General features: G+C 37.9%; 1 protein-coding gene across 1 annotated transcript; it reads left to right on the forward strand.

Annotated features, from left to right (window-relative positions):
• Window positions 1-8,161: 8,161 nt before the first annotated feature.
• Window positions 8,162-9,718, forward strand: LOC144253342 (sperm motility kinase 2B-like). Its single transcript, XM_077795457.1, has one exon. It carries the CDS (start codon window positions 8,162-8,164, stop codon window positions 9,716-9,718), a length of 1,557 nt encoding a protein of 518 aa, XP_077651583.1.
• Window positions 9,719-19,953: the final 10,235 nt, after the last annotated feature.

Raw genomic sequence — 19,953 nt, forward strand, 5'->3', positions numbered from 1 at the left:
TCAATCCAGTAGGTAAATATAATTGCACTTTTTTCATTTGTCCATTAGTTATGAAATTCATCAGCCAATTTTTTTCCTAAATGAGAGAGCTCAAACTTTCTGAACCACCTCCCTTTTCTTCCTTAAGTTGTCCAGACATGATATGCACTTACTTGCTCTTAATTGAGGGCTTCCATTCATGTTCCAATAGCAAAGTGAAGCAAGAGAACTGGAATGTTTCTTCAGAACCACTGGCATTTCTTAATCATGCTGTCACAACAATAATTTTAAACATCAGTCCTCTGTAACTTAATAATATTTGCAAAGTTCAGGTGATGCAGAGATTATTTTGGATCCTGCTGAGATCCAAGATTTTGGCTTATTTATTGGATCTCATTTCCCAAAGTACTGCCACATGCCAGGCAGATGAAGCTGCAGAAGGCTGCAAATTTGGTTTCATGCCTGGGTCAAGACAAGCCCTCCTGATATGGTTATGTTAGACCCAGATCACAAGGCCAGGTGTTCTCTACTATTGTGGTGAATTCATTCCTTTTCGGAGTCTTTTCATGCTAGAAAATTTGCTGTGACCTTATTAGTTCATTCCCACTGTTTCTCTAAGTTTGCAAACATGGGGTGAAAGGCACTGATATTGTGATCTTTCCCTTTCAGAATGCACTCAGCTCCTTAGACTACCCCAAGTTTGACTCTCTAGGACACACAAAAGCATTTTATAAGGCAAATAAAGGCTTCTACCATGTGAATTTTCCAAACAAGGTGTTTCTGCTTCTGATTTGAGAAGAAGAAAGCTTCCATGTTGACTTTTGGCAGCTTGTTTTACTAAAAAAATAAGCAACAACATTGCTTCTTATTGATCACTCTGATAAGAATGATATAAGCAAATTGCAAAGATATTTTTGTTTTTACATTCAGAGCTGGTTAGTATAAATTCTGGTGATGGCTTTATTCTTTTTATTGCTGAGTAATATTCCATTGTCTATGTATGCCACATTTTTTATCCATCCATCTATTGAAGGGCATCTAGGTTGCTTACACATTTTAGCTATTGTGATAATCATATATTTCTGTCTAATCTATTGTCCATCTGTCCCTCTGTCTTTAGAGCTAAATATCTCCATCACCCTAAATCCTTGAGGATGACATTTTGCAGATGCAGGAACTTTCTGCTGGTTTTGGAGTTTGTAGTTTCTTAAATAATAAGTTGTTATTCTTACTTTTCCCCTCCATTTTATTCATCTCCCTGTCAGACCAAAGTAGAGAATACAAAACAACAACTGAGTGAACAAGTGAAGAGCTGACAATGACACTTGGTGCCCAATGCCCGTTGAACTGTGATCACTGTAAGCAGCTGGCAGAAGCCCTAGCAGTTGCTGTAGTTTATGAAAACAAATGCCAGTTTATTTGTGCTCTGTATCTTTGTTCCCATAGGCAGCCAGAAACTTGATCTTTCTCTACAACAGATAAATGAAACTAATAATATGACTGAATTTCAAGTGTTCCTTTGGATCTACACCTATAATTCATCATCTGCTTAAATCAAAGGCAGTCCATTTTTTTTGTTGTTGTTGTTGTTGAATGAAGTGTTTCTTGTTTCCTTCATACAGTTCAGGTTTGCATAGACTCCCAAGACAGGGTGACTCTTGACCTACAAATGCTTATATGTGGTGCTCTCATTTCTGATATCCTCTTAAAGGTTTTAATTGCTGAGACAAGTCTTTTTCTTAATGTTTGCTACTTGGTATTTTTTCCAAATATGTGTGTGCTAACCATTGGAACTTTATTCTATTCCAGAAACACTTTTACACTTTACAGGGTGAAAAGATGCATAGGGATGAACTCTATAATGCTTTAGGATGCTATAAGTTGTTGGACTTTTAAGAGTTTGGTTCTCTGGAAAATGGTGTAAGTTTTTAAAACATCCTCTTAGTTCAAATAATTAAGTTAAATTCTTCAGAGAGGTGGTCCACACCTCACCACCAAGGGCAGGTTAGGAGAACAGTTGCTGGGGATGCTGATTCAGCCACCAGAGATGGAGCTTTATGACATCAGTGGAAAGGAAAATTAAGTCATCATTTAACAGATAATTGGCCTTTCAAGGTCAGGAAGGTGTAGATATTTCAATGTTCTAATCAGAGCTCTTATCCCAAACTTATATTTAGGGGAAGCCTCCTCTACTGGACAAGATCTAGAAGTTCAGTTGTTCAGCATGGAAAGCATCCTCCTGATTTGCTTCCCATGCAGCCTTTTGCCCCTGGATTCCCTTGCTCTGATTAACATGGTTTCCCTCACACTGACTCACTCCATTTTCAAAATCTCTACAGTTTCTTTCATGGCTGCCTCTGGAGCCATCCTCGGCACCCCTTCCTTGTCAGGTTGCCTTCCTGCTACAGTTGTCCACTCACTACTTGTGAATAAAGATCCCTTACAATTACTAATGTTAGATTTTCTTTTCACTTATTAGCTCAATGTTTATATTTTATAGTTTAGCCTTCGCAAATTTCCATTCTGTGTAATTAAAAGGATATGTGCAAATATTTTCCTCTTTGTTTTCCTTATTGAAATATTATTTGTTATACACGATGGTAGACAATGCAATTCAGTTCATATTACACATATACAGCACAATTTTTCAAGTCACCACTTGTACAAATAGTATTTTCACACCATTGTTGTCTTTACACATATACTTAGGGTAATGATGTCTAACTCATTCCTCTGTCTTTCTTACCCCCTTCCCCCTTCCCACTCCCCTTTGCCCTATCTAATATTCCACCATTCCTCCCATGCTCCCCCAACCAATCACCATTTTGAGTCAGCACCCTCTAATCAAAGAAAACATTTGGCCTTTGGTTATTATTATTATTATTTTTTGGCATTGGCTTCCTTCCCTCAGCATTATATTCTCCAACTCCATCCATTTACTTGCAAATGCCATGATTTTATTCTGTTTTAATGCTGAGTAATGTTCCATTGTGTATATATGCCACATTTTCCCTATCCATACATCTATTGAAGGGCCTCCACCATCAAAAACTAATTGACTATATGATAGAAGATAACCAAACTCATCATTTCTGATTTTAGTAAAAAAACTGCAAATGTAAATATAGAAGCTGATATAAGGATGCACGTTGGGTACAATGAGTGCTGTAATATTGATCTCTCCCTTAAGTGGGAGGTATTGGTAACCTGTAGGGAAACTGTAAGACAATAGGGCAGAAGCTGTAATACCTTGGGTCTACACTGGAAGAGAATTAGACACATTGACATCAAGAAAAACCAAGGGAGGAAAGTACTCCAACCAAACCAAGATGCTACAAACAATGGGATCCATAGGTACTATGGTAGTTGAAATGTAGGAGAAGGAGTTCAGAATATACATAAATAAAATGATCTAAAAATTAAAGAATGATGTAAGAGAGCATATGCAGGCAAAAATTGGTTACTCCAACAAAGAGATAAGAGAACAAATACAGGCAACCATTGATCATAACAACAAGGAGATAAGTGAGCAAATGCAAGTTGCAATAGATTTATTTCAGAAAAGGATAGAGATATTGAAAACAAACAAACAAACAGAAATTACTGAAATGAAAGAAACAATAGGCCAATTAAAAAACTCAATAGATAGCATCACCAACAGACTAGATCAAGTGGAAGACAGGACCTGAGACAATATAGACAAAATATACAATCTCGAACATAAAGTTGATCTCACAGTGAAGATGGTAAGAAACCATGAACAGAATATCCAAGAATTATAGAATACCATCCAAAGACCAAATTTAAGATTTATTGGGATAGAGGAAAGTTCAGAGATCCAAACCAAGGGAATGCACAATCTCTTCAAAAAATAATATGATAAAATATCCAAAGCATGAAGAAAGAATTGGAGAATCAAATACAAGAGGCCTGTAGAAGGGGTCAGGGTTGTGACTCAGTGCTCATCTAGCATGTGTGAGGCCCTGGGTTTGATCCTCACCACCACATAAAAATAAATAAAATAAAGGTATTTTAAAAAGATGTAAGCATAAAAAAAGAGCCTATAGGACACCAAAGGTACAAAATCACAACAGATCTACACCAAATCACATTATCATCAACAAGACTAGTATACAGATGGAGGATACAATTTTAAAGGCCACAGAGAGAAAAATCAGATTACCTATAAGGAAAGACCAATTCATATCTCAGCAGATTTTCAACACACACACTCTCAAAGCCAGGAGATCCTGGAAAACCATATACCAGCACTAAAAGATAATGGATGGGAATTTTCTTACTAAAAATGATACTAGAATAAATAAATGGGATAATATCAAACTAAAAAGCTTCTTCACCTCAAAGGAAACAATCAAGAACATGAATAGAAAGCCTAGACAATGAAAGAAAATCTTTGCAACTTGTACCTCAGATAGAACACTAATCTTCAGGATATACAAAGAATTGAAAAAAAAAAAAACTTAACACTAAGAAAACAAATCACCCAATGAATAAATGAGCAAAGGAACTGAAATAGCACTTCACTGAAGGAATGATTGGTGAAGAAATATATGAAAAAAATATTCAGCATCTCTAGCCATTAGGGATATGCAGATCAAAACCACATGGAGATTCCATCTCACTCCAGTCAGAATGGCAATGATCAAGAATACAAGTAACAATAAATATGGGAGAGGATGAGAAAAAAAAGGTTCACTTATACGTTGCTGCTGGGACTGCAAATTGGGGTAACCATTAGAAAAAGCAAAATGGAGCTTCCTGAGAAATCTTGGAATGGAACCACCATTTGACCCAGTTATCCCACTACTCAGTACATACTAAGATAACTTAAAATCAGCATACCATAGTGATGCAGCCACACCAATGTTTATGGAGCTCACCTAACAATAAACATGCTATTGAACCCAGCTAGGTGCCCTTCAACAGATGAATGGCTAAAGAAAATGTGGTATAGTAAACAATGAAATAATATTCAGCCATAAAGAAGAATGAAATTATAGCATTTGCTAGTAAATGGATGGAACTGCACATATCAAGCTAAGTGAAATAAGCCACTCGCCAAAAGCCAAAGGCCAAATGTTCTCTCTGATGTTTGGATGCTAACAAACAACAAGGGATGGGGGGTAGGGGAAGAATAGAAGTTCATTGAAGTAGACAAATGGGAGGGAAGAAAAGGAGTGGGGATAGGAATAGGAAAGACAGTACAATGAATTGACATAACTTACTTATGTTCATACATAAATACATGACCAGTGTCACTTCACATCATGTACAACTGCAAGAATGGGATCCTAACTAGAATAACTTATATTCTGTGTATGTACAATATATCAAAGTACTCTACTGTCACATATATCTATAAAGAACAAATAAAAACATTTAAAAAATACTATAAAGAAAGATACAATTACTTGATGTGTATTTTGCCTTATTTGTTTTAGTTTATATTTTGTAAGTCTCACTTCTTAAGCCCAATTTAACACCTAAAGTCTAATTCGTTCCCTGCCACTGCCATACCTCATCTTTCCATTATCTATAGCTTTCTGCTCAGGATATTATCTCTTTGCATTTGGTTCATTTACTTTCACGGACTCTAGGAGACTGTTAAAAAGATATTTTTCTTGTAAAATGTTTTAAAGCTACTCTTTTTTCTCCATCAATTTGAATGAAGCATCGGATCTCTGGTTCCTTTATATAAACATCCTTTCAAAATGTAATGTCCTTCATATGACAAAATCATATTCTGTATAAAATCAAACGCTTATTTCTTGGAATTAAAAAAGGGGGCTCAAAACATGGCTAAGTTAAAACTTTGTAAGTTAGGTTTCAAATCGTTTATTTGTATGTCTGTATACTTTTTGTTTCTTGGAGTATAACACCTGTTTAAACTTTCATTCATTCACTCATTCAACAATCTTTTTTCTTGGATGCCTATAATGGGCTGTACAACAGAGATTTGTTTATATTCTAGTAGAAGAGGAAGAGCAAGAACTAACTTAAAAGTGATACATTATATCATGCATTATGACAATATTTCTATGTTACCACTACATTTATGTGACAGCATACATGGAAGAAGCAGCACAAGTAGAATGAAGTAGAAAATTATTGAATAATGGGATGGGGTAGGGTTTACTGAAATACTAAGTAAGGTCACTTGTGTAGAGCTTTCAAGAAGAAAACATTCGAGTAGAGATTTTAAGGAAGAAAGAAATTAGATAAATAATCAAATGTTTTGCCAGATTATAACACAAGTAGTCTGTAGTCCAACTCCTGATAGAGTCTTTATTTCCTTCTGAAAGCTCATGAGCCAGGTGTGCATTTCTGTTGGTATTCTGGTCATCTGAACACCAGAATCCCTGTTCAACTCTTCTTACAATAATCTAAAGCTTTTCCAGCTCACTATTAAAAAGTCTTACAAAGTCTTTGTGGGTCAAAGGTTTCTGATCCACACAATGAGTTTATTCAGAGGAGTGTCCCCACTTCTCACTACACAAATGTCTGATTCTGTTAGCTTTGATTTCACTCTAACCAAAGCCTCTGATAAAAAACAAACTAGAGGATGGGCACATGATCCCAAGGGCTCAGTCCATAGATGGCCAACTCCAATTCTCTGGGTCCAAGGTGAGTCAGTGCACTATGAGGGAAAGGCCCAGTGGAGGAAAGCTGTTCCTCTCATGGCAGTGAGGAAGCAGAGAGACAGGAAGGGATCACAGGAAAGTAGGAGCTTTCCTGGCATGACCACAGTGACCTAGCTCCTCCAGCTGCACCCCACCTGCCTACAGTTACAACCCGAACTGAAACTTGGATGCTCTAGTTAGGTTACAGGTTCCACAATCCAATAATTTCAGCACTATTTCTGCATGAATATAGGAGTGTGTGGGGTGAGTGGACTTATGTCCAAAGTTTAACAGACTGTAAGCCTATGTACTCTGTTTACTGAGGCTGAACGATCACACATTCAAGCCCAGCCTGAGCAACTTAGCAACATTTTGTCTCAAAATAAACATATAAATAAATAAGTGGCTGGGGATGTACCTCTGTGTTAGAGAATTTCATATGTTTGAGACCCTGGGATCAATCACCAGTATGTCCCCTCAGCCAAAATAAAAAATAAAAAGTAAGTGCTTGAGGGATTGAGTTCAAAACTTCTTCCCCTTTCATCATGTGAGGATATGGCCACAAAATATTCTGATTTTGAGCTGGGAGAAGTGAAATACTACCAATAAATTACCCATTCCAAGGTATTTTGTTACAGCAGCAGGAAGAGACTCGTTCATCTGGGAAGACCTCCATTTCTTCTCTCTGTGGGAAGGACACTTTTGTCAGTGCTAGGATTCTTGGCGTCCACATTTTGTTTTATATCACTTTGAATATATCAACCCACTCTTCTTTGAATTCCAGAGTTTCCAATGAGAATTCCCTGGTAGGACTGTATGGGGCAATTAGGATGAAGCTTTACTCCCTCTTAGCCCCATAGGTGTTAAGACTGTGCTTAGGGAACAGATCATGTTGTTTCAGTATCACAATGGGAGCCAAGTGCTACTCTATTTTGACACCAATGATTTGGAAGAAAAAGAAATTGAATACCTTGAATGTAGATATGATAAGGTCTTCAGAAGCCCAGAATTATTAGAAATGTTTAGAACTGAAAAGACAAGTCCTTTTAATTTGCAAACAAGTAAATATCAGTCTCCATAACCAATGGGAGCAAAAAAAAAAAAAAAAAAAAAAAATTATGTCTGGAGTCCATTTGTATTCTTGTTGTGACATGGAAACAATTCTGGAGGCCCCAAAGGGAGATGACCACTGAGGGTTTAGGCCAGGCATGATTGGTCCTTTTGTTGCTCTGACCTCACAAGGAGCCATTGTGAGGAATCTTCAAAGAGCGGGTATATAAGAAAGTGGCCAGGGCTGGGTTTTTGTCCACAAGTACAGGAAGCTCTTGGTGGTGACCTGTCGGACTCCCAGATAGTTAGTGCGTTTGGTGGTTGGTGGTTGGTATTCGGTGGTTGGTGGTTGGTGGTGCTGTGGTGTTTGGCTTTTGGTTTTTTGATTTGGGTTTGTTGTTTTGCTTTGTTTTGGTTTTTGGTTTTGCTTTGTTGTTTTGGCTTGTTATTTTTTTTTAAGCTAGCATCCTTAGTTGGTGTTCCTGCTTAGGATGTTTAGCCAGAGTAGTGAGAGTAGTGAGAGTAGAGTAGCAGCACTGCAGGTGCCAGGCTCCTGCAGCGTGGCAGCCTTCCTGGAGCACTATGAGTTCCTGAAGGTCATCGGGCGTGGTGGGTATGGCCAGGTGAGCCTAGCCCTCCATCGCCTCTCAGGGGCACAGGTGGCAGTGAAAGCCCTGGATCTGGAAGTGGAGAACATTCCGGCCTTCAACGAACCCAAGATAATGATGAGTCTGGAGCACCCCAACGTGGTCCAGCTGTTTCACGTGATTGGCACCGAGAGCACCATCTACATGGTGATGGAGCACGTAGGTGGGGGACGACTGCTTGATCACATCACACGTGGCATGCAGGTGGAGGAGGTCCGGAGGGTTTTCAGGCAGATCCTGTGTGCGGTGGGCTACCTCCATGACAAGGGCATCGTGCACCGAGACCTGAAGCCAGAGAACATCATGCTGGATACCAGAGGCCAAGTCAAGCTGATCGACTTTGGTGCCGCCACGTGGTTCAGCGCTGGGGAGAAGCTGAGGCGGGTCTGGGGCACACTCCCATACCTTGCCCCTGAAGGTGTCTTGCGGCAAGAGTATGAGGGACCCCCGATGGACGTCTGGAGCCTGGGGGTCATCTTGTATTTTATGTTGACACGGAGCCTCCCATTTGACTCCACCTCCTCTGAGGACCTGCTGAAGCGGATCACTCACGCCAGGTACCGGGTCCCTGACTCAGTGCCTGTGGGAGCCCGAAGGCTCATCCACAGCATACTGACTGTGAAGCCCCCGAAGCGGCCCACAGTCAAGCAAATCTCTCGGCACCCATGGCTGAAGCAGGGTGGGGAGTGTGTACCCCAACAGAGTAGTGAGGGTCTTCCCAAACACCCAGACCCCCAAATAATGGCGCTCCTGGTTGACAATGGTCTCGATCCATACCAAACCTGGGTATCTCTGGCCAAGAGAAAGTTTGATGCAGGGATGGCCAACTACTTGATTCTGCAGCACCAGGAGAGCCAGGGGGGAGAGTGCATGTTCCCAGCGCAGCCTGTGCCTCGCAGGGTTCGGCTTTCCTCTTGTCCTGCGGGCCTTTCCCGGGGCCCTGTGCTCCCCAGGAGGAGCACGAGTGAGCCTGCCCTTGGAGCCTTGCCCTTGCCCCATAAGCGCCGGCTGCCTGAGGAAGCCGAACAGCCAGGGCAGGTGGGCATCAGAAGGGCCAGCCTGCCTGCTCTTCCTCGGGACTTCCAGCCTGCTGAGGCCCCGCCTCCTGACGAAGCCTCCCAGTCCAGCTCAGTGTCCTACTTGCCCAGCCGCTGGAAGCGCCTGGTCAGGTTAGTAGAGACAGTCCGCAGCAGTTCCGCCCAAGATGTATCCCCAGAGCAACCCCGAGAACCCAGGAAGAGCTGGACCAGGAGGATCGCTAACTGTGTCCAAAGACTGTGTTGTTGTTGCATGCCACGTGTCCGTGTCCGCAATAGAGTGTTTCCAAGGGTTCGCAGGAAAAGTGAGCCAGAGCCGGATCAGGAGACCTTTTCTGGCTCCGAGGTCGAAGTGGAGAGCTGAGCCAGACAGGACCAGCGGACAGCCTGGGATTCCTCTGCCCCCACCTGCCGAAGACACCAGAGACTGTTCTGCCTGGGACACTTCACCCTGCCCTGCCCCCTTTCCCTTCTCCCATTCCTCTGACATGTTTCTTGATACATTGATTTTGGACAAATTGTATAATAAATTTTTTGTTGCAAAATTTTAAAAAATGCTCTGATTCAAAGGAGGGTGGGCTCTGATTCAAAGAAAGGAGGGTCCTCAGGGTGGGTCAGGTCCCACCAGCCATCATCTCCCAGGCCTGGACCACTGTGCCTCCCTCTCCAGTGTAGACTCCCTTGCCCTTAGAATAGATGAGGACTCAACTTGTCTTGGTTGAGCCAGTGTAGAACATTCACTTGCTTTCACCTAATACAATCTGGTTTCTCTTGATCCAGTGTGCATGGAGTCTCTCCCATTGAGCCATTGTAGACATGCCCTTTAGCTGGTGACCATGGTCACGAGGAATACCTCCAAGAAGGCATGGAAGACCTCAGTGTTCCAGGGTATAATAATGATACATTGTGAGTAGGGAAGGTAGGGAAGGAAGAGTTGGCCAGTACAGCAGTGGCTGGGTGCCTCAGCACCTGCCATGCAGCCGCCTCACTCAAAATTGTCATGACTGTTGCTATGGGACAGAGTACTCAGGATTTCAGGACTGGAGGGGTCAGTTCATTCTATGGATGCAATTATCCATTAAGGCAAGGTGCACCCACATGGATTTACTCTTACCTTTGGATTCGATTACTAGGCTTGTCAAAGGTGACAGCCTGGGCACCTTGTTTCTCTGACATGTCCACTGGTCTGGCACCAGGAGCTACACTGACACCAGCTTCCGGCTCTTGCCCTTTGTGGTCAGAAATGTATACTATGTCAAACTGTCATCCTTGTGTAGAGGTCTGTAACCAAGAGGTCTGTCACCTCCTTGGTTACATTTTTTTGAAGTTATGGAACACCTTTGCAGCAGAGTAATATTCCATTGTGTATATATGCCACTTTTTTTAATCCATCTATTGAAGGGCATCTAGGTTGTTTCCACAGTTTAGCTATTGTGAATTGTGCTGCTATAAGTATTGATGTTTCTTTGTCCCTGTAGTATGCTGTTTTTACGTTTTGGGGGTATAGACCAAAGAGAGAGACAGCTGGGTCAAATCGTGGTTCTATTCCCAATTTTCCAAGAAATCTCCATACTACTTTCCGTATTGGCTGCACCAATTTGCAGTCCCACCAGCAGTGTATGGGTGTACCTTTTTTTCCCACATCTTCACCAACACTTATTGTTTGTATGCATAATAGCTGCCATTCTGACTGGAGTGAGATGAAATCTTAAGAGTGATTTTAATTTATTTCTCTAATTTCTAGTGATGATAAACATTTTTTAATGTATTTGTTGATTGTACATCATCAGTTCCTTGACTCATTAATTGATTGGGTTATCTTTTTTTTTTTTTTTTTTTTTTGGTGTTTAGCTCTTTGAGTTCTTTTTATACCCTAATAACATTTGTGACCTTATAAGGAGAGCAGGGTGGCTGCTGGTTAAGTGAGATTGCATCATTATAAGAACAGGGCAGGTGGCTCATTCACTGTGACTTGTGTCCTTTTAAGGAAAGAAGGGCAAGCTAATCACTGTGCGTTGTATCCTTAATTATTATCTTTTCCCCTATCTAATTGATTTTTGAAGTGAAATATTTGAATTCCCATGCCTCTCATTGTTTGGATGTTCTATAGCTATTTCTGTGTATTTAGCAAAAACAATCTCCTTACCATGAGAAAGAGAAATGACTGGTGTGAACCTGTAACAGCATAACTTCAGTAACATGGAGAATGCTGGTCTTGGACATTTCCATCCCCACCCGCCTCAGTTACTGATGTCACAATGTAACAAACATGCATTGGGCAGAATCAAAGCTGAGGTGGGCTCTGAGGGCCTATGTGCCTCAGCATGGTAAACAATCTTTTAGGCATCCTTTGGGCCATCAGTATCAATAATGAACTGCTGAGGGTGAATGTTTAAATAAAACTATTTAGAAAAATAGGCACTGGGTCATATTCTACCCATAGGCAACAGTTGACTCACCTCTGCATTATAACCCAAAGAATTAACAAACTACCACTGTGTGCAACAACTGGAAAGAATTTTTCTTCCAATACCATACAGAGAAAGAGGCCAAATGCAAAGGACAGCATACTCTTTAAATTCATTTTTACAAAATTCAATAACTTCCCACCTCAGCTATGATTACAGAAGTTAGAAGTGTGGTAGTCTTTGAGAGAAAGTAGTAGGAAGGATCAAATCAGATGCTATTAATATTCAGCTTCTTACTCTGGGTGATATTCACATGGCTCTGTTCACTGTGAAAATTAGATGATCCCTCAGAATGTGCACACCCTTCAAATATAAATTTCAATAAAAAGTTAAAATATGATTTTAAAAAGATGAAGAATTGGAAGGACTTAATAAAAGCACTCCATTATCCATTATTCAGTGTACAAAAATGGGTAACATATACAAAATGAGAATGTGGAAAATGGTGATGTTGCGGAGGATCTAAGAAGTACATGGTTCTCATAATGAAAATTAGTAACTAACACATTTTGAGCATTCATTAGTTTCTAGGATTGTGCTAATTACAATCCCTGAATACAGCCCAAATGGTAGGCAGTATTACTAGCAATGTTTTTACAGGTGAAGAAACTGAACATGAAACAATTTTGAATACTTTTTTTTTTTAATCTACAAAGCTTGTTTGTGGTGGACAAGAGCAGAGTTATATCTGAGTCAAGAAAAGCAAAAGAAAAAAAAAGCAAGAAGACCCCTGAGTGTTATTAGAACATCTATGGAGGTGAAGACCTGATTCCAGTTAGGGAAATGACAGTCTTTTTAGACCACTGAAATAATAGAGAAACTCTCTAGACATTGTGGAGAAGGATGCATGTGTTCCTGATAGTCAATTCCTTTTTGTAAAGCAAAAAAGCAAAACTGCCCCCCAACACCACCACTGGATCAGGGAAAAAATGACCCTGAAACCCCATGTCACTAAGCAGATTATGATCTTATTCTGAGAGTTTGTCATCAGAACAAATCCTTGATTATTTCATTTCTTTCTTTATCCAATCAGAAACAGGAACTTCTTAGACTATCCATAATATCTTCACTACAATCCTCATAGTGTTAGTAAGAGATGCACATTTTTTAAAATTTGATTCAATAGCCATACCTACACATCATGCAAACCCATATTTGGAAGCTGTAGACTTGTTCTTAAGTTTCCCCCACCTGTTTCTCTTCTCCAAATGTTTGTTTTTACTTTTTATCAGACCAGGAAGGACTACCTGGCCCATGTTACTTAAAGAGATCCTCCCCACAAGGCACTTTCAACCAAGCCACATTGTAAATTTCAGTTGTTCTAATTGTAATTTTAATTTATAAACTCTTTGGCAATTAATAAAGACAATCATTCACAGGTGGTGTTTTAGTCATTGTTCTCCACTGGCAGTTGGAACTTTGAAAGAAAAAGAAATATATGGGAATAAAAACACTGGGCATGAAAATAAAAATTTTAAATATGTGCATTTCCAAATTATGACTCAAGGTACCAGAATGATACATTTTATCTCTTGCCAATAAGCTATGTTATTTGTATGGGAAAAGCATTATTTTAGAGATAGATGGCTTAATAATGGGAGATATAAACTGAATCTACAGACAGATGGAAAAATACTTTTAGATAAATATATGAGGCTAATTTCTATATGAATAAGTTTAAGGTAGCAAGAAAAGTGGAGAAGGTGGTCAGAAATTCACATAAGAAAAAATATTAATGGATATTAATTGAGCACAGATATGTACCTTAAATTCCAGGTATTCACATGTGTTGAAGAAGAAAATGAATGATAAACAACCTGGAGAGTCCATCACAGCACTGCCAACGTGGTCCTCTAAAAATCAAAACTTTCACATAAAGTTAGACTAGAATGAAAAGGAGAAAACTTTAACCAAGAGACAGACATGTTAAGGAAGGACGGGGAGAAGTGAGTCCTTGAGCAAAACAAATATAGAGGCAGAAAGAAAAAATAAGCCTAAGAGTGAATCATCCTATAGAGACCGTGGATGACATGTAAAGGAAAAGAAGAATAGCTTAGAGTCTATCCTACCTAGCCCAAGAAGGGAGGTGCTATAGGACAAAAACTGTTGAAAAAATCAGTAAGAAAATAAGATTTGCATTCATGTTAATGATACCACTGGTTATCAATGACAAGTCCTGCTTCCTCACAAGTTGAAGTATAACATTTGAGGAGCACACTGAGGCAAGCAAATTAAGCAGGGTTTATTTAAAAGGGGGGTAACATAAGACTGCTCCCAGGAGGGAGAAGGGGGCCATATTTGGTATTCTGGTATCCCAAGAAGTTAGAGCATTCTGCCTCTTTTATCCATTCTAAATTTCCTCTCCTGCTCTCTTCCCCCTTCTCGCTCTCCTTCCTGCTTACATGATTAGGCTCAGGAGATGGCCCAGGTGAGAAGGCCAAAAGGTGACAAGCAGATGGGCTGGAGGGGCCAAGGTAGAGTGATCCAGGCAGGAAGGGGACCCAGGGTGCATTAATTAACAACTTTTATGACTCCTTGTAGGGAGGGAGAATCCCTGGGACAGGTTACCTTAGCAACAGGTTGGAGCAGGGGCAGGTTATTTTGATAAGGATGAAGAAAGGGATCTGAAGGCATTAACATTTTAATCCCTCCATTCTCTAGATCCTACCCTTGCCTAACTGCCTGTCTAATTCTGGCTTCATTAATTTCCTGATTTGAAATTTCAGTTATGGAAAAGAATGTACATATTTTGGGAAAATGCACAGAAAAAACTACACACACACACACACACACACACACACAAATATCAGAGACATATGTGTGAATATATGAAACTTTTTGTATAATTGCTGCAATGACTATTTGGCTATTTCAAATCATGTCAAAAGAGCACACAATCGAGAAATGAAATAACTGTGTTCCTGTTCGAGATCATAGACAAATTCTTTCACTTGAAACTCAACTACAAAATGAATTTAATCCTATTTCTATATTCATTGTGATGATCAAATGAAATTGCTTTGTACTTTGTAAATTATAAAGTATAATGCTCACAACATTGCTATTATTGTAATGTAAGTATGATGAAAATTGTAGTAGACCCAGAGATATTATCATTGTGTGTACAAGGATATTCTGTTATCATTTATTTTAGAAGGTGGATTTTATTCTGTGAAAAAAAAAGTGAATTTTAAATAAAGGAGCTTTTTTCATTTGAGATTATCCCAAGCAAAATGCCAATAATACAGAGAAAAATTCTGAGAAAAACTCCCAAATCATAAAGTATTAATAACATAGAAAAAGTGTATATACAACACTAGAAACAGAATTTATATACAATATTAATCTTATCATTCAGATTAAAAATTAGGCAATTTTTCTCACATTTGTAGAAATTTCTTCATTTTGGTTTCTTAAATTATAATTATTCCTGAGGGTAATTCATTAAATTCTGTAAATGGCATATATGAACCCCCTGTTTCTAAAACAATGGAAAAAAGTATACAAAATTTCTTTGAAAGTACTATGAATGTGCGCGCATGCACACATACACACACATGCACACACAGACACACACACACACATTCACACACACACACACACACACACACACATACAAGCACACAAACCTTTTCCTAAGGTTTTCCTAATGTTTCTGTCTAAACTAATCCCCTCCATCAGGAACTAGCTGACTCTTTCTCAAAGGTGCATTGAATCTGGTCAAGTGCAGCAAGAATTTTTGCCAGCCTTCTCCATTACCTGCTAACCCTTCTCCAGAGTCTTTTCTTTGCTATTTTCACAGGAACACCTTGTTTCACACTGCTTGAGAAACTTTGCTGTAATTAGGGTCTTAAATCAGGATCGCACACCATCTCCTTTACTTCTTTCCCTTTTTCATATACAGATGAAAGAAAATCAGATTCCTTCCTTCTCAAAGCAAATTGAAGGTTCAAGAACTTTATATAATTATAGTCATTTGGCAAAGGAGCTTATGAACCATATATTCTAATTCTATAAATTTGTAAGAAGTATACAAATATTTACTGAGAATTTTATCAAAAATTGCACTGGATGAAGTTCAACAGGCAAGGAAGGATTTCTTCAAGATTTGCAATATGAGTCAAGAACTTTGCAATAGAAGAGAGAGATTAAAGCCAACTGAAACAAAAAGTGCTGAGTTTTCAGGTGCTGGAATGAGATAGCGAAAAAGCACTGAAGGCCCTATGGAGTGAAATGGGTCTATGTGTTTAGGCTATCTGAATTTGCCAATTAGGGCTTTATAAAAGTAGACTGCTTCTCTCACACTGAACTTGGGAAATAGGAATGCTATATTTTCTTTCTTTTTATTATTTTATTGAGGTATAATTGACAAAGTATACATACTCCAGACATACAACTTTATATTTTGATATATGTATATATACATTTGAAATGATCATTATAATCAATTATGTATGCATATACATTGATTAATTAATTAATTTATTGGTGAGAACACTTGAGTTTTAACCTCTTGACAAATGGTGAGAACACTTTGAGTTTTAGCCACTTGAGGCAGGCCTAGACAAGTCTGTTTTGGTGACAGAGGTAGGAAATTTTTCAGCTCCATTATCATCTTATGAAACTTCCTTTGTATATGTGTTTTATTGACCCAAATATCAGGGTGTGATTGGTGCATGACTGCATGTGTTTATAATGTTTTTGTCTCCATTCATCTATCAATAGACTTTTTTTGTTTCTTGGCTATTATGAATAATGATGTAATGAACATCGGAGTGCAAATGTCACTTTGGAATAGTTATTTTACTTCCTTTGGATACATGCCCAGAAGTGAGATTTTTGTGTCATGTGATAGCTTTATTTTTAAAAATGTATATATATTTTTAATTTTGAAGAACATCTGTACTGTTTTCCATAATGGTGTGCTAATTTTCTGGATGGCCACATTTCAAACAGATGGCTTCCAGATCTTTGAGGAAGACATACCACTGAGTTTGTAAAACTGGCAAGAGGCTAGGATAAAATACACATCTCAAAGGTAAAGAGAAAAAAAAAATGCAGTTTCAAGTTTTCCAGAGTAAATGCTTTAGGGAAAGAAAAGTTAGGGGACTATAGGTCAGAAAGAAAAAGTATGTAAAGTTTAGTCAGGCTGAGTGGAACATCAGGGTATCGCTTTCTATTTAATTCTAACCTACCCTATATTTTATTCTGATGGGCAAAAAAAAAAAAAAAAGAGAGAGAGAGAGAGAGAATCCTCAGAGAAAATATATTCCTTGAAAATATAAAAAATCAGAGTTAGTTTTCATTTTCCTAAAGGTAGGTTATTTGATTATACAGTCACTTGAGGCAGTGTTTGAGCTGTACAGAATTACTTGATTAGTTCTTTTTTTAAAAAAAGTCATAAATTGCAAGTTACAATTGACACCTACTAATCAGTAATTCAGAGAGAAATGACTGGTACTTCCTGTTTTGAAAAGCTGCTCTGATCCTGATACAACACCATGAGGAGAGCCAGAGCCAGTACATTATCTGTTCTGAGCATCTCTCATTCTAAAAAAAGTGAAAAGAAGAAAAATGTGTTTGTTGTTGTTTTTCAAAGTTGAGTGTAAAATATAGCAGGAGAATTTACGAGATAAAGCTGAGAAGGTTTTTAACTCCAGACAGGGGGAATGTCTTGCTTTTCTTTTCATGAATAGATATGCATTATAGATACATAGTGATTGCCTTATTTTTTTAGCAGTTGCCATTAAAGAATTACTATCACAGATGACCACATTTGTGAATCTTCCAGGTGTAAATGTAAGTGAATTAAATTATGTACAAAGGAGTACATATGTTATAATTCCATTAATAAAATTTCAAAAGAAGGCAAAATTAATTTATGCTATTTACTTTAGTGGATTAGTAACTGAAGGAGATCAGGGTGAAGAATTTTGATGTTCTTTGTTAGTTGTCTATGTCTTTATTTTGGTTGAATTATGGAGATGTGTGAAAAGTCTCTGAGTTTCTATTAGATTATGTTTACTAATTAGCTTAATATTTGTGCACTTTAAGTTGTCAATGAATTAGCCCAATGTACACACACACTCACAGATCAGGCTTGCAAGGGCTTCTCTGGGAACTCCTTTAAGACAGAACTTGGTGTTCAACTGTGATTAGTGCAGTTAGCTAAGTACCTTTGGCTCTAGTACCTTTGGGATCTGTCACAAAATTTGAATGGGGGATGCATTCTTCCTGGTCAGGCCTGAACCAGTGTTGAACAGCTTTGTAAGATAGGAAAAAATGAGGCATAATGGTTTTCTTTTGTAAATAGAAAGGCCAAAACAAACTTCCATGTATTTGCAAAAGAAGTTTTCCAAATACTGCATATTTGATAATTTTCTGCTCTACCATTTAAATGAAATTCTGGCAGAATCTAATTTAAGAGGCAAAAATATTGTTTGTATAATTCTAAATGCAATAACATAATATGCTCTAGCGAAGAAAACACATTAGAGGATTAATGAGTACTTATTCATTAAATTTTAATGGGAAACAATAATTAAAATGACAATGGTTAGAAAAAGTACAGATGAATTTAGAATCAAATAATAACAGTTGTTAAAACTCTTATATTTGTCAATCACTGAACTTTATATACTTGACTTCATTTGATATGCCCAAGGAATAAAATTTAAGTAGAATTACCTCCACTTATGTATGCAATAACTAGAATTATAGTGGATATCATTTAGGATACAAATCCAAATTCTTCTCACTTGAAGAGCTCTTTCTATAAATTGCACCATTTTATTTAAAAATACAAATATTGGTATTTAGACATAGAAAAACATGGCATACTACAAATTATGTATGACAAAAGATAAACTAAGTTATGCCTTTCTAAATAAAGGGGGTATATAGCTCTGTGGTAGAACTTAGCTTAGCATGAGCAAGGTCCTGATTAGTTCCCAGCCCTTCAGAATAAATAAAATTAGTAAATGTGTTAACTAGAAAAAAATAAGAAGAAATGTTGTTGTATTCTTATCTAATGCCATAATAAAAGAAATCCAAATTGGCCTATAGAATATGAAGAAACTAATGAAATTGTCAAATCAATAAATGAGAGAACAAATTGCTAATATCAAAAATAAGAGAAACAGCACCAAAATAGAACCTATAGATATTTAAAGTACAATAGCAATATTTTGAATAATTTAATTCAATAAATGAAATGGGAAAAATATTTGAAAGATACAATTTACCAAAACTCACCTGCAAAAAAAAAAAATACATATATATATATATATATATATATGTGTGTGTGTGTGTGTGTGTGTATCTGTGTGTGTATGTAGATAGATAGATAGAGATATATGGAAAGCTTTGTATCTATTCAAGAAAATGAACTTATCGTTAAAATTCACCCCATAAAGAAAACTCGCATTCTAGATGACTTCATTGATGAATTCTACCAAATACTTGTTTTAAAAAGTAGCAATTTGGGGGCTGAGGGTGTGGCTCAAGTGGTAGCGTGCTCGCCTGGCATGCGTGCAGCACGGGTTCCATCCTCAGCACCACATACGATATTAAAAAAGAAAGAAAAATTCTCTCTCTCTTAAAAAAAAGTAGCAATTTTCTAAAGTTCCTCAAATCTCAGTAAAAATACTACAAGCAAACAATTTTTAAAAAGTGAAGTATTTGAACAGACTTGTATTTAAAGATATATTCATGGGGCTTGGGATGTGACTCAGCGGTAGAGCACTCGCCTTGCACATGTGAGACCCTGGGTTCAATCCTCAGCATCACATAAAAACAAATAAGTGAAATAAAGGTATTGTGTCCAACTACAACTAAAAAATAAATATTTTTTAAAAAGATATATACATGTCAATCATTTTAACATATAAATTATAAGCATATAAATCATTAAGGAAGTATAAATTAAGGTTAGATGACATTACACAACTATCAACATGGTAGATCACACCAATTTTAAAGAACATATGGAACTAGAATCTGTATAATGGTTGGTAGAAATGGAAAATGGTCAAATTACTTTAAGAACAATTTGGCAGTTTTAAAAATTCACCTAGTATATCACATTATAAACATTCCAACTATATGCATTTACCATGAAAAATGGGAGCAT

Source organism: Urocitellus parryii, chromosome 2 (assembly GCF_045843805.1).
Source record: "Urocitellus parryii isolate mUroPar1 chromosome 2, mUroPar1.hap1, whole genome shotgun sequence".
In the NCBI taxonomy this organism is placed as follows: domain Eukaryota; kingdom Metazoa; phylum Chordata; class Mammalia; order Rodentia; family Sciuridae; genus Urocitellus; species Urocitellus parryii.